This window comes from Rhincodon typus, chromosome 2, assembly GCF_021869965.1.
Source record: "Rhincodon typus isolate 14 chromosome 2, sRhiTyp1.1, whole genome shotgun sequence".
In the NCBI taxonomy this organism is placed as follows: domain Eukaryota; kingdom Metazoa; phylum Chordata; class Chondrichthyes; order Orectolobiformes; family Rhincodontidae; genus Rhincodon; species Rhincodon typus.
The window spans coordinates 109076813-109093467 of record NC_063333.1 but is presented as its reverse complement, the minus strand read 5'-3'; the positions used below and the strand labels follow the sequence as shown (position 1 = coordinate 109093467).

The 16655-nt window shown below is 43.7% G+C and overlaps 1 protein-coding gene across 1 annotated transcript in view; it reads left to right on the top strand.

Moving 5' to 3' along the window:
- The window catches only part of LOC109929826 (unconventional myosin-X-like), a 420890-nt gene that overhangs the window by 133810 nt on the left and 270425 nt on the right, over positions 1–16655 (top strand). The window contains exons 10-11 of the mRNA XM_048608752.1: positions 9963–10092; positions 10798–10916. Coding sequence (XP_048464709.1) covers positions 9963–10092; positions 10798–10916 — 249 coding nt within the window. The remainder of the gene's footprint in view (positions 1–9962; positions 10093–10797; positions 10917–16655) is intronic.

Below are 16655 nucleotides of genomic sequence, written 5' to 3'. Positions count from 1 at the left end.
GCCACCCATTTTCCCACTCACTCAACTTTTCCAAATCACACTGAAGCATCTCTGCATCCTCCTCATAGTTCAATCTCCTACCCAGCTTTGTGTCGTCTGCAAGTTTGGAGATGTTACATTGAGCTCCCTCATCTAAGTCATTAATATATATTAATGGGTAGGCGATGGCCTAGTGGTATTATCGCTAGACTATTAATCCAGAAACCCAGCTGATGATCTGGGGACCTGGGTTCGAATTGGAATTCAAAAAAAGTCTGGAATTAAGAATCTACTGATCACCATGAAATCATTGCCGATTGTTGGAAAAACCAATCTGGTTCACTGATGTCCTTCAGGGGAGGAAGTCTGCCACTCTCAACTGGTCCGGCCTACATGTGACTCCAGACTCACAGCAATGTGGTTGACTCTCAACTGCCCTCTGAAATAGCCTAACAAGCCACTCAGTTGTACCAATCGCTACAAAGACTCAAAGAAATGAAACTGGACGGATCACCTGGTATCGACCTAGGGACCGGAAAAGACAACGGCAGAAGCGGCCCTGTCGACCATGCAAAGTCCTCCTCACTAACATAGAACATGGAACAGTACAGCACAGTACAGGCCCCATGGCCCACGATTTTGTGCCGACCTATTATCCTACTAAGATCGATCTACCCTGCATACCCTACATTTTACTATCCTCTATGTGCCTATCCAAGAGTCGCTTAAAAGTCTCTAAAATCTCAGAAACATCTGGGGGTCAGTGCCAAAATTGGGAGAGCTGTCTCACAGACTAGTCAAGCAACAGCCTGACAGTCATACTCACAGAATTATACCTTACAGACAATGTCCCAGACACCACTATCACCATCCCTGGATATGTCCTGTCTCACCGGCAGGACAGACCCAGCAGAGGAGGCGGCACAGTGGTATACAGTCGGGAGGGTGTTGCTCTAGGAGTCCTCAACATTGACTCTGGACCCCATGAAGTCTCATGGCTTCAAGTTAAACACAGGCAAGGAAACCTCCTGCTGATTGCCACATACTGTCCTCCCACAGCTGATGAATCCGTATTCCTCAATGTTGAACAACACTTAGAGGAAGCACTGAGGATGGCGAGGGCATAAAATGTACTCTGGGTGGGGGATTTCAATGTCCACCACCAAGAGTGGCTCGGCAGCAGTATTACTGATCGAGCTGGTCGGGTTCTAAAGGACATAGCTGCTAGACTGGTCTGCGGCAGGTGGTGAGAGAACCAACAAAAGGGAAAAACATACTTAACCTCATCCTTACTAATCTGCCAGCTGCAGTTGCATCTGTCCATGACAGTTCCGTAAGAGTGACCATCGCACAGTCCTTGTGGAGACGAAGTCCCGCCTTCACATTGAGAACAACCTCCATCGTGTTGTGTGGCACTATTACCGTGCTAAAGGGACAGACTTTGCACAGATCTAGTAACTCAAGCCTGGGCATCCATGAGGCGCTGTGGGCCATCAACAGCAGCAGAATTGTACTCCAACACAATCTGTAACCTCATGGCCCGGCATATGCCCCACTCAACCATTACCGTCAAGCCAGGGGATCAACCCTGGTTCAATGAAGAGTGCAGGAGGGCATGTCAGGAGCAGCACCAGGCATACCTGAAGATGAGGTATCAGCTTCGCAAAGCCACCAAACAGGACTACTTGCATGCCAAACAGTGAAAGCAGCAAGTAATAGACAGAGCTATGCGATCCTACAACCAACCAATCAGATCTAAGCTCTGCAGTCCTGCCACATCCAGTCGTAAATGGTGGTGGACAATTAAACAACTCACTGGAGGAGGAGGCTCCACAAATATCCCCATCCTCAATGATGGAAGGTCCCAGCACATCATTGTAAAAGATAAGGCTGAAGCATTCGCAGCAATCTACAGCCAAAAGTGCCAAGTGGACGATCCATCTCGGTCTCCTCCAGTGGTCCCCAGCACTACAGATACCAGTCTTCGGCCAATTCGATTCATTCCACGTGATATCAAGAAACGGTTGGATACTGCAAAGGCTAACGGCCCCGACAACATTCCGGCAATAGTACTGAAGACTTGTGCTCCAGAACTTGCCGCTCCCCGAGCCAAGCTGTTCCAGTACAGTTACAATGCTGGTATCTACCCAACAATGTGGAAAATTGCCCAAGTATGTCCTGTACACAAAAAGCAGGATAAATCCAACCCAGCCAATTACCGTCCCATCAGTCATCAGTAAAGTGATAGAAGGTGTCATCAACAGTGCTATCAAGCAGCACCTGCTCAGAAATAACGCGCTCAGTCTGGGTTCCGCCAGGGCCACTTAACTCCTGATCTCATTACAGCCTTGGTTCAAACATGGACAAAAGAGCTGAATTCCAGAGGTATGGTGAGAGTGACAGCCCTTGATATCAAGGCTGCATTCGACTGAGTGTAGCATGAACGAGCTCTGGCAAAACTGGAATCAATAGGTATCAGGGGGGGAATCTCTCCGGTGGTTGGAGTCATACCTGACACATAGGAAGATGGTCGTGGTTGTGGGAGGTCAATCATCTCAACTCCAGGACATCTCTGCAGGAGTTCCTCAGGGTAGTGTCCTAGGCCCAACCATCTTCAGCTGTTTCATCAATGACCTTCCCTCCATCATAAGGTCAGAAGTGGGGATATTCGCTGATGATTGCACAATGTTCAGCACCATTTGTGACTCCTCAGATACTGAAGCAGTCCATGTTCACATGCAACAAGATCTGGGCTGACAAGTGGCAAGTGACATTCATGCCACACAAATGCCAGGCTATGACCATCATCAATAAGAGACAATCTAACCACCGCCCCTTGACATTCAATGGTGTTACCATGACTGAATCCCCCACAATCAACATCCTGAGGGTTACCATTGACCATAAACTCAACTGGACTCACCACGTTAACAGAGTGGCTGCAAGAGCAGGCCAGAAACTGGGAATACTGCAGCGAGTAACTCACCTCCTGACTCCTTAAAGCCTGTCCACCATCTACAAGGCATAAGTGAGAAGTGTGATGGAATACTCCCCACTTGCCTGGATGAGTGCAGCCCCAACAACACTCAAGAAGCTTGACACCATCCAGGAAAAAGCAGCCCGCTTGATTGGCACTACACCCACAAGCATTCACTCACTCCAACCACCGACGCTCAGTAGCAGCGGTGTGTACTATCTTAAGATGCACTGCAGAAATTCATTGAAGATCCTCAGACAGCACCATCCACTAGTGGAACCACTTCCATCTAGAAGGACAAGGACAGCAGATATATGGGAATACCACCACCTCCAAATTCCCCTCCAAGTCACTCACCATCCTGACTTGGAAATAAACCGCCATTCCTTCACTGTCACTGGGTCAAAATCCTGGAATTCGCTCCCTAATAGCATTGTGGGTCAACCCACAGCAGGAGGACTGCAGCGGTTCAAGAAGACAGCTCACCACCACCTTCTCAAGGGCAACTAGGGATGGGCAAGAAATGCTGGCCAGCCAGCGATGCCCACATCCCACAAAAATGAATTAAAAAATTGCAAATTTCTGGGGTCCAAGCACTGATCCCTTCAGAACCACAATAGTCATCAGCTGCCCTTAGCAACATGATTCATTTATTCCTATTCTTTGTTTCTTGTCTGCCTGCCAGTTCTCTATCCATGTCAGTACACTACCTCCAATCCAGTGCACTCTAATTTTATGTGTTGGATCTTATGGAAAATCTTCTGAAAATCCAAATGAACCACAACTGTTGGCTCCCCCTCACTATATCCTTGTAGAATTCCAGTGCATTTGTCAAGCATGATTTCCCTTTCATAAATCCATACTGACTTTGTCTGACCCTGTCACCGCATTGCTATTAAATCTTTCACAATGGACCCGTGCATTTTCCTGACTCCCAGTGTCGGGCTAACTGGTCTACAATTCCCTGTTTTCTCTTGGCTCCTTTTTTAAGAGTGGGGTTACATTAGTCACCCTCCAATCTCTAGGAAGTGTTCCAGAGTCAATAGAATCTTGAAAGATGACCATCAATGCATTGGCCATTTCTCCATTGATGATAATTTTCTCAGTTTCTCCCTTTCACTAGACCTAGTGTACCGTATTGTTTTGGTAAGTTATTTGTCATTCCTTTTGTGAAGGGAGAACAAAAATATTTATTTAATCAGCTTGCATCTCTTTGTTCCCATGATCATGCATAATGTATGGATGAGGAAGTCATTTATTCATATCCTAGATCAGTCTAGAAAAGGAAAAGACTGCAAATGCTCAATGTGTGAAGTAAATTTTGGAAGAGTTCAACACATCAGGCAGCATCTGTGGATAGAAGTAGAATTAATGTTTCAAAACTGAAGAAAGATTAAACGTGTATGAGTCTTTTTAAACTTGTGGAAGTTGACGGGTGAGGAAGAACAAATAAGATCTTTGCTCGAATGGAGGTTAGGAGGAATTAAATAACAGAATATGTTGTTAATGTTAATACAACAGCAATAAAAATGGTAATGTATGTAACTTGAACTGAAAATTGTCTGCAGTTTGAATAACAGAGAAAGGACACAATTGAACAAGCACATCAGGAAATGAGTGAAGATTGTGAGAGAGAGTCGTAGAGATATACAGCATGGAAACAGACCCTTTGGTCCAGCTTGTCCATGTATCCTAAATAAATCTAGCCCCATTTGCCCCACATCCCTCTAACCATTCCTATTCACATACAACATTTAAAAGGCATCTGGATGAGTAATTGTACCAGACTCCTCCTCTTCTTTTGGCAGCTCATACCATACACCCGCCAAAGTCTGTGTGAAAAAGTTACCTCTCAGGTCTCTTTTAAATCTTTCCCCTCTCACCTTAAACCTATGCCCTCTAGTTTTGGACTTCCCCCACCCTGGGGAAAAGACCTTGTCAATTTACCCTATCCATGCCCCTCATGATTTTATAAACCTCTATAAGATCACCCCTCAGCCTCTGCCACTCCAGGGAAAAAGCCCCAGCCTATTCAGCCTCTACCTACAGCTCAAACCCTCCAGCCCTGGCAACATCCTTAATCTTTTCTGAGCTCTTCCAAGATTCACAACATTCTTCCTATAGCAGGGAGGCCAGAATTTGAACGCAGTATTCCAAAAGCGGCCTAACCAATGTCCCATATAGCCACAACATGACCTCCCAACTCCTATACTCAATGCACTGACCAATAAAAGCAAGCGTACCAAACAGCACCTTCACTATCCTGTTTACCTGCCACTCCACTTTTATGTAACTATGAGCCTGTACTTCAAGGCCTCTTTGTTCAGCAACACTCTCCAGGACCTAACCATTTAAATGTATAAGTCCTGCCTTGATTTGCCTTTCCAAAATGCAGCACCTCATTTTTATCTTAATTAAACTCCATCTCTCCCTCCTTGGCCCGTTGGCCCATCTGATCAAGATCCTGGTCTACTCTGAGGTAACCTTCTTTGCTATCCACTACACCTTCAATTTTGGTGTCATCTGCAAACTTATTAACCATACCTCCCATGTTCGCATCCAAATCATTTATATAATTGATGAAAAGCAGTGGACCCAGCACTGATCCTAGTGGCACGCGTCTGGTCACAGGCCTCCAGTCTGAAAAGCAACCCTCCACTACCACCCTCTGTATTCTACCTTCGAGCCAGTTCTGTATCTAAATGGCTAGTTCTCCTTGTATTCCATGTGATCTAATCTTGCTAACGAGTCTACCATGAGGAACCTTATTGAGCGCCTTACTGTAGTCCATATAACTCACATCCACCACTCTGCCCTCATCAATCCTCTTTGTTACTTCTTCAAAAAACTCATAAAATTCGAGAGACATGCTTTGCCACACACAAAGCCATGTTGATTATCCCTAATCAGTCCTTGCCTTTCCACTACATGTAAATCCTGTCGCTCAGGATTCCCCCTGACAACATGTTCACCACCAACATCAGGCTCACCGGTCTACAGTTCCCTGAGTTTTCCTTACCACCTTTCTAAAATAGTGGCACCACGTTAGCCAACCTCAAGTTTTCCAGCACCTCACCTATGACTATCGGTGATACAAATATCTCAGCAAGGGGCTCAGACATCCCTTCCCTAGTTTTCCACAGAGTTCTAGGGTACACCTGATCAGGTACTGGGGATTTATCCACCTTTGTGTTTTAAGATGTCCAACACCACCACCTCTGCAATATGGACATTTTTCAAGATGTTGCTATTTATTTCCCCACGTTCTATATCTTCCCTATCCTTCTCTACAGTAAATGCTGGCAAAATACTCATTTAGTATCTTCCCCCATCTCCTATGGTTACACTCGTAGGTGGCCTTGCTGATCTTTAAGGGGCCCTATTCTCTCCCTTTTGTCCATAATGTATATGTAGAATCCATTTTGGATTCCCTTTAACCCTATTTGCCAAAGTTATCTCATGTCCCCTTTTTGACCTGCTGATTTCCCTCTTAAGTATAATCCTACTGCCCTTATGCTTTCCAGGGATTCACTTGATCTCTGGTGTCTATACCTGACGTATACTTCTTTCTTTTTCTTGACCAAAACCTCAATTTCCCTAGTCATCCGGCATTCCCTATACCTACCAGCCTTGCCCTTCACCCTAACAGGAACATACTGTCTCTGGACTCTTCTTATCTCAGTTTAGAAGCCTTCCCATTTTCCAGCTGTCCCTTTACCTACAAACATCACCCCTAATCAACTTGAAAGCTCTTGCCTTTCTCCAATCTAGAACTTTTTAACTTTTAGATCTGGTCTATCCTTTTCCATCACTGTTTTGAAACTAATAGAACTACAGTCACTGGCCCCAAATGCTCCTCCACTGGCACCTCAGTCACCTGCCCTGCCTTATTTCCCAAGAGTGGGTCAAGTTTTGCAGCACCTCTAGTTGGTAGATCCGCATACTTTTTTTTTGTATTCAATTTTTCTTGTATGCATTTCACAAATTCCTCTCCATCCAAGCCCTTAGCACTAAGGCAGTCCCAGTCAATGTTTAGCAAGTTAAAATCTAGTATCATTACCACCTTATTATTCTTACAGATAAGTGAGATCTCTTCGTTTCTCAATTTTCTGCTGACTATTGGGGGATCTACTGTACAATCTCAATAATGTGATTGTCCCTTTTTTAATTTCTCAGTTCCACCCGTGTAATGTCCCTGGATGTATTCCCAGGAATATCCTCCCCAAGTATAGGTGTAATGTAATCCCTAATCAAAAATGCCACTCTTCCCCAACCCCCCAACTCTCTTGCATGCCCTCTTTCTATCATTCTTAAAGCATCTTTATCCTGGAACATTAAGCTGCCAGTCCTGACCATCTCTGAGCCACATCTCTGTAATTACTATGATATCCCAGTCCCATGTTCCCAACCATGCCCTGAGTTCAATAGAACATAGAACTGTACAGCAGAGTACAGGCCCTTTGGCCCACGATGTTGTGCCGAACTTTTACCCTAAACCTAAGGTCTATCTAACCTCCACCCCTACCTTATACTGTCATCCATATGCCTATCTAATAGCCACTTAAATGCCCCTAATGAGGCTGACTCCACTACCCTCTCCGGCAATGCATTCCACGCTCCTACCACTCTTTGAGCAAAGAACCTACCTCTGACATCTCCCCTATATCTACCTCCACTCACTTTAAAACTATTGCCCCCTCGTAATAGCTACCTCCACCCTAGGAAAAAGTTTCTGGCTGTCCACTCTATCTATACCTCTGTTCATCTGCCTCACCTGTTAGGCCTCTTGCATTGAAATAAATGCAGTTTAATTTATTAGTCCTATCTCATTCTCTGCTTTGTTCCTGCCTGCCCTGACTGTTTGTTTGACTTGCTCCTTTTCCCAACTGTATTAGTCTTAGATTAATCTTTCCTCACTATCTCCCTGATCTCCCCCATTCCCCCAAAATAGTTTAAATCCTCCCAAGCAGCTTTAGCAAATCTCCCTGCCAATGTATTGATCCCCTTCCAATTCAGGTGCAATCCATCCTTCTTATACAGGTCATTTCTACCTCAGAAGACATTCCAATGATCCAAACATGTGAATCTTTCTCCCGTGCACCAGCTCCTCAGCCACGCATTCATCTGCTCTATCCCTACATTCCTACCCACACTAGCTTGTGGTACGGGGAGCAATCCAGACTTTACTACCCCGAAGACCTTTTTAAATTCCTGCCTAACTTCCTGTATCCTCTCCTGAGAACCTTTCTTTTTTTCTCTTCCTATGTTGTTAGTTCCTATGTTGTAAGTTCCAATGTGTACAAGGATTTCCAGCTGGTCCCTCTCCCCTCTAAGAATATTCTGCACTTTCTCCAAGATATCCTTGATCCGGGCACCAGGAAGGCAACACCCCATTCTGATGTCTTGCTGTCAGCCGCAGAAACATCTGTCTGTGCCTCTGACTAGAGAGTCCCCTATCACAATTGATGACACTTGGAACCTGATGTACCACTCATTACATTAGAGCCAGTCTCGATGCCAGAAATATGGCTGTCAGTGTTGCATTCCCCTGAGAGTCCATCAGCCCCTACCTTTTCCAAAACAACATACTTGTTTGAGATGGGGATAGCCACAGGAGACTCCTGAATGACCTGCCTCCCCTTCCTACCTTTCCTGGAGGTAACCCATCTACCTGACTGTGTATCTTTGGTTTATCTCTCTTCCTGCAATTGCCTTCCATCATACCACCTAGCTCCTGTAAATTCCTCATTGCTTCTGTTGCTCCAACTGAAGCATGTGATCTGATAGGATTCGCAGCCAAACACCCTTCCTGCAGACATAATCATCAGTACCATGGAAACTCTCCCTAATCTCCCACATCCGACAGGAAGAGCACATCACTCGACTAAAGGAGATCTTTGCACTTTAACAATCTACAGACTCAGAAAATAGCAGTCTTACTGCTCTAAAAACACTGCTCCAGGCTGACTTAGTACCTATGTTTTTTATATTTTTAAAGTTTAATCAAGAGACATCTCAATTTAAAAAAAAAATAATAAAAAAAAACCCCACTCTACTCACTATTATAGATTTACAAAAAAAAAGGTTACACTTCAAAACTAGCCACTTAGCTGCTTTTCTGCTGTGAGCTCGCCCACGCAGATGTCTCCAAGGTCACCTGTGAATTTCACTGTTTGTTTATTTTTCTTAGATGAATCCAAATGTCCAGAGATACTTCAAATCAAAAGACAGAGATGGTCAGCTGTGCAGATTCATTGCTGGGTCAGACAGTAGTGGAAGTTTATTTCTCTTTTTAATTCACTTCCCATGTCATCATTGCCCTTTGTCTCTCTTACTGCTTTTTAATGTGCTGTTGTTCTGATCTTTCTTTTCCCAAAGTTCCAAAACAATACAATGGCTTGTAAAACAGTAATTATTGCTCTTAGAATTTGAGGAAATCAGCTCCAACATTGAAAGTGCCTCAAAAAAGGAGGAGCTCTGACTGATCATTGAAGAAAATATTTTGGAAAAAAATTGAGATGGTGGGGCTGACAATTGCAGAGAGAGAGGAAATGTGATGAGTATTATGGAGATTGGACTGTTAAGAAGAAGGCAAAAAGGAAGGCCTAGAATCACATGGAAAGATGTGGTGTCAAGAGATTTAGCTGTTGCAAGATTGGAAGAGGAATGGACCACCGACAGGAAGGGATTGAAAAGTGTGACCACAAATAAAATAGAAGTAACAGGAAGAAGATCGAGCAAAAGATTGGTAGTTAGCTCATAAAATGGTGAAATATTTGTGTCCCTTGAAATAAGTTAATGTGTGGTACAAAATTACATTGTTGCAGTTGCAGGAAATTTTCATAGATTACCTACACAATGAGGTAAGGCAGATAGTAGTATTTTGGGAGGTTTGGGAAACAGCTGTGCAAAGTATACATACTTAGCAACACTGAATTGTTTAAGCCCCTGTACAATTTGAATTGCAATTTATTTCAACTGTATGTATCTCTGTGCTTCACTTCAGACTGCCATGAGAGTAATGAAGTTCAGTTCTGAAGAAACTCTGGAGGTGCTGAAGCTGCTTGCTGGAGTGCTACATCTTGGGAATATCGAATTTGTCATTGCTGGAGGGGCGCAAGTTTCCTCAAAAAATGGTAAATATATGTAATTAGATTTCTCACAGAAAAATGATGTTACCTGTGCTGATGGTGTATTATGAATGCGTCAGAAGCACTAATGACCTGTAATCTAGAAATCTCGTGAAAGTGGTGGATTTTGTATTACAATTTCAGGATTTTGGAAATGTCAATAGAAGTATTTGAAATACAATTCTTCATTGTTATGATGAGTTATTATATGTCTTATACTTTGCATATAGTAGATTCAGTTCACAAACCTAATCTTTCTTGACAATGTAAGTTGTAACATTGAGAGACAGCAAGAACTGCAGATGCTGGAATCAGAAATAACAGTGTGGAGCTGGAGGAACGCAGCAGGCCAGGCACCATCAGAGGAGCAGGAAAGTTGACGTTTTGGGTCAGGACCCTTCTTCAGAAATGGAGAAGGGGAACACAGCAGCTCCCTTCCCCCTCCCATTTCTGAAGAAGGACCCCGACCCGAAACGTCAACTTTCCTGCTCCTCTGATGCTGCCTGGCCTACTGTGTTCCTCCAGCTCCACACTGTGTTATATCTAACTTGGAATATTGGTTGATTTATTTTGTTCAATTTATAATTAATGTAAAATATGGACAAAATATGTTGTGATGCAGTAGCCAAAGAGAGCAATAATAATTGTCTTAGCAAAATGAGAAAGTTGGACAAAAACAATTCATTGATCTCGGTATTTCTTCCTCTTCAGCTTTGGGAAGTGCAGCAGAGTTGCTTGGGTTGGACTCTATGAAACTTACAGAAGTGCTGACCCACAGGTCCATGATTCTCAGGGGTGAGGAGATCAGCACACCACTCACGGTACAGCAGGTAAAAATAGGGAGTGCGTTGATAGGTTCATGAACTTATTTAATAGTTAAGTTTATAAAGCTCTGATATATTATTATTATTTGCTTGTAAGTGTTAACAGAGAACTAATTAGCCATAAACAAGGAACCAAGGCATTCGGAATGAGCAATATCACTTTGACCAGTATTTAATGAGGCCTTTTAAGAGAGAGAAATGTGGTAGGCAGGGTAACTTAATTGACTATGAATCAAAATCTTTTCAGAGATAGTAGGAACTGCAGATGCTGGAGAATCTGAGATAACAAAGTGTAGAGCTGGATGAACACAGCAGGCCAAGCAGCATCAGAGGAGCAGGAAGGCTGACGTTTCAGGCCTAGACCCTAGACCCTAGAGCCTTCCTGCTCCTCTGATGCTGCTTGGCCTGTTGTGTTCATCCAGCTCTACACCTTGTTATCCCATGAATCAAAATCTGATTGTTTTTAGATATTGGGTTAAGCCTGTGAGAAAGTGGGTGACATGTCAATGTGGAGTGGCCAACATGCTGCCTGGTGCAGTAGCCCATAGGCCATCCATCCAGATGGATAGTCCAATAGCAGCAAGCACAAGGCTGGAGAATTGCACCCTCAAATGGTGGAGTTGGACTTGCAAGATGGCATGCCTGGTGTTTTGGACCTCAAATGTTCAGCACAGCAGGACAAGGGCTTGTTTAGGTGCTGTTGAAGGGAGTCAGGGAGTCTTTATAGGGTGGGGTCATTTGTTACTACAGTCTTGTGTGTTTGAGAGGCAGCTGTATCAATTATGGCACATCAACATTTAAGAAATGAAGCTTGTGTTTGAAGTACAGCAGATTCACCTGTAGGTCAGCGGTCCCTGAGGGAGAGTCAAGGGAAAGACCATAAGACCTTAAGAAATAGGAACAGGAGTAGGCCGTTCAATTGAATCATGGCTAATCTGACACTCCTCACCTCCGCTTTCCTGTCCTTTCCCAATAACCCTTGATTTCCCTACTGATCAAGAATCTGGTTCACCCTGAACTACACACAAGGACTCTGCCCCCCCATAATGCTTTGTGGCAAGGAATTGCAAAGACACAACCCTCTGAGAGAAGAAATTCATTGTCCAAGTCTTAAATTGGCGCCCCTTAATTCTGAGACTATGCCTTGGTCTTGGATTCTCCCATAATGGGAAACATCCTCTCAGCATTTATCCTGTTAAGCCCCTTAAGAATCCGATATGTCTCAGTGAGATCACCTCGAGTGAGTAGAGTCCCAATCTGTTTAGCCTATGTTCATAGGGAATTATCCTAATGAACCTTCTCTGACTTGCCTACCATTGAAATAATCTTTCAAGTAAGGGGTCCAAAACTGCTGTCAGTACTCCAGATGTGGTCTCACCAGCACCTTTGTAGAGTTCAATAAGATTTCCCTACTCTTTTACCTGAACCCCTTTGAAATAAGGACCAACATAGAACATAGAACTGTACAGCACAGTACAGGCCTCTTGGCCCACGATGTTGTGCCGAAATTTTACCCTAATCCTAAGGTCTATCTAACCGCCAGCTCTACCTTATACTGTCATCCATATGCCTATCTAATAGTTGCTTAAATGCCCCTAATGAGGCCGACTCCACTACCCTCTCCAGCAATGCATTCCACGTCCCGACCACTCTCTGAGTAAAAGAACCTACCTCTGACGTCTCCACTCACTTTAAAACTATGCCCCCTCGTTATAGCTACCTCCACCCTAGGAAAAAGTCTCTGGCTGTCCACTGTATCTATGCCTCTGATCATTTTGTACACGTCTAACAAGTCACCTCTCATCCTTCGTCGTTCTAAAGAGAAAAGCCCTAGCTCTCTCAATCTTTCCTCGTAAGACCTTCTCTCCATTCCAGGCAACATCCTGGTAAATCTTCTCTGCACCTTTTCCAACATTTCCACATCTTTCCTGTAATGAGGCGACCAGAACTGGACACAATACTCCAGATGTGGCCGAACCAGGCTTTTGAATAGCTGGAGCATAACTTCACGGCTTTTGAACTGAGTCCCACTATTAATGAAAGCTAACACACCATACGCCTTCGAAACAGCTCTATCCACCTGGGTGGCAGCTTTCAGGGAACTGTGGACATGAACCCCAAGATCCCTCTGCTCCTCCACACTGCCAAGAATCTTTCTGTTAACCCTGTATTCTGCTTTCAAGTTTGTCCTTCCAAAATGAATCACCTCACACTTTTCAAGGTTAAACTCCATCTGCCACTTCTCAGCCCAGCTCTGCATCCTATCAATGTCTCTTTGTAACCTAGAACAGCCCTCCGCACTATCCACAACTCAATCCACCTTCGAATCGTCTGCGAACTTACTGATCCACCCTTCCACTCCTACATCCAAATCATTCACAAAAATCACGAACAGAAGAGGACCCAGAACAGATCCTTGTGGTACACCACTCGTAACTGAGCACCATGTTGAATATTTTCCGTCCACTACCACCCTTTGTCTTCTAAGGGTCAGCCAATGCCCGAATGTATTAGTTCCTTCCTGGCTTGCGCTCTCTCCACACGCCCCGCTGCTCGAAACAAGTAGGCCGCTGCTGCACGAGGTATGTTTTTAAAAGGAAAATAATTCCTTACCTTCCTGTCGGCACCCTGGCTTGCACTCCCGCTGCTCCAAACAAGAAGCAAGAAACAAGAAAAATTCCATTAGTCTTCCCAATTTTCTGTTGCACCTGTGTGTTAGCCTTCTGTTTCGTGCATATATACCATCAAATCACTTTGTACTGTAGCTTTCTGCAGCTTTTCTCCATTTAAATAAGTGTTCTTTTGTTTTCCCTTCCAAAATGAACACCTTCACATTTTCCCATATTATACTCCATTTGCCGATGTTTGGCTAACCTATCAATATTTCTCTAAACTGTTTGTATCCCCCTCGCAACCTGCCTTTCCACCTATTTTTGTGTCGTCTGCAAAATGACTACAGTACATTTGCTTCATTCCTCCAAGTCATTAATATGTATTGTAAACAGTTGCAGATACATTAACCCCTACTGGTCACAGGTTGCTAAGCTGAAGAAGAACCCAGTGTACCCACTCGCCATTTCCTGCCCACTGTAAGATACCTTGTCGAAAGTCTTTTGGAAGGCATCCAAATACAATGCATTTACTGGTTCCCCTCTATCCATTCTGGTTGAGACTTACTCAAAAACTCTAAATTAGTCCGACACGATTTCCCTTTTATGAAACCGTGCTGACTCTGTTTGATTAGATTATGATTTACCAAAAGTTTTACGATTATTTCCTTAATCGTTTCTTCCAGTACTTTTCCAACAATGGAATACAGGCTAATTAGCTTATATTTACCAGCTTCTTGTCTCTCTCCCTTTTTTTTGAATAAGGATGTTTTCCATTGGCAGTTTTCCAATTCTCTGGTACTTCTTCAGAATCCAAGGATTTTTGGAAAATTACAACCAATCCATCCACTATCTCTATAGCTATCTGTTTCTAGGATCCTAGCATGTAAGCCATCAGGGCCAGGAAACTTATGTGCCTTTAGCTCTATTAGGTTGTCAAATAGTACTAGTCCGGTGGTGGTACTTAATTTCTACCCTATATTTTTTAGTATTAATGGAATGTCCAAAATATCTTCCACTGTAAAGACTGATGCAAAATATCTGTTTAACTCCTCTGCCATTTCCTTGTTCCCCATATCTTGGCTCCCTGCATTTATTTTCTAAGGGGCCGATGTTCTCTTTGAATTCTCTCTCTTTCTATGTCCTAAGTACCTCTTATTGTTAGTTTTCATATTCCTTGTTACTTTGCCCTTGTAGTTTATTTTCTCTCTCTTTATTATCCCTTTAATCCTCCTTTGGATTCTGAATTTATCCCAGTCTTTGGGGCTTTCATTGACTTTTTCCCCGTATATACCTTTTCTTTCAACCTAATACTGTCCTTATTAACTTGCTAGGTTACCCATAGTTGGCTTATCCCTCCCTGAGAATCTTTCCTCTTTACTGGGATGTATTTTTACTGAGAGTCATGAATTAGCTGCTTTAAAATCTGCCACTGCTTGTTTCTTGTCATTCCTGCAAATCTATCCATCCAGTTCACTTTAATTAACTTTATCCTCATTTCATTGTAATTCCCTTTTATTTAAGTTAAACAAAGTTGTTTCTGACACGTTTCTCACTTTTGAACATTTAAATTCATAATTTAAGCCCAATAGAACCTCCAATACCTCCCCATTTCCTTTTGTCAAGCCATGCAATTTCTTCACAGTCCCTTTTCCCTTAATAAGTGACGAGAGTAAACAATCCTCAAGTAGAGGTCATAACATCGAGTCCTAGAGATGTACAGTACAGAAACAGTCCCTTCAGTCCAACTCATGCATGCCGATCAGATATCCTTAATGAATCTAGTCCCATTTGCCAGCATTTGGCCCATATCCCTCTGAAGCATTCCTACTCACAATCAACATTTAAAAGGCATCTGGATGAGTAATTGTACCAGCCTCCACCGCTTCCTCTGGCAGCTTGTTCCATACACCCGCCACCCTCTGCGTGAAAAAGTTGCCCTTTAGGTCCCATTTTAAATCTTTGCCGTCTCACTTTAGGGTAAATAGATAAGGTCTTTTCCCCAGGGTGGGAAGAGTCCAAAACTAGAGTGCATAGTTATAAGGTACAAATTATTGGAGTTTAAATCATGGAATTCCTACAGTGTGGAAACAGGCCATGCAACCCAACAAGTCCACACTGACCCTCTGAAGAGCACCTCACCTAGATTCCTCCCCCTCCCCTTTCCCTGTAACCCTGCATTTCCCATGGCTAACACTCCTAACCGACATATCCCTGCACACTGTGGGCAATTTAGTATGGCCAGTTCCCCAAGCCTGTACATCTTTGGACTGTGGGAAGAAACCGGAGCACCCAGCAGAAACCCACGCAGCCACGGGGAGAACATGCAAACTCCACACAGACAGTTGCCCGATGGTGGAATCAAACCTGGGTCTCTAACGCTATAAGGCAGCAGTGCTAACCACTGTGCCACCGTGCTGCCCATGGAGAAAATTCTGAAGGAATGAGTTAATACCCACATGGAAAGGCGTGGGTTAATTAGCCGTAATCAATGGCTTTGTCAGAGGAGGCTATGCTTAACAAATTGATTAGAATTTTTTGAAATGTGATTAAGTGTGTGGATGAGGGAAGTTCAGTTGGTGTAATTTCTATGGATTTTAGCAAAGCTTTTGATAAGGTCCCACGTGGGAGACAGATTGAGAAAGTTAAAAGGATATGGAATTGAGGAAACTTGGTGAGATGGATCAGAAACTAACTTAGTCATAGGGTGCTGTTATAATAAGGTAGTATGGAAGGCTGTTTGCTGGAGTACCACAAGGATCAGTACTGGAACCCTTGTTGGTTATTATACACATAAAATGATATGGATGAAAATGTCGGGGGGAATGTGAAGCAAATTTTCAGATGACACCAAGATTGGTAAGGGATAGTAGGAACTGCAGATGCTGGAGAATCTGAGATAACAAGGTGTAGAGCTGGATGAACACAGCAGACCAAGCAGCATCAGAGGAGCAGGAAGGCTGACGTTTCGGGCCTAGACCCTTCTTCAGAAATGGGGGAGGGGAAGGGGGATCTGAAATAAATAGGGAGAGAGGGGGAGGCGGATAGAAAATGGATAGAGGAGAAGATAGGTGGAGAGGAGACAGACTGGTCAAAGAGGCGGGGATGGAGCCAGTAAAGGTGAGTGTAGGTGGGG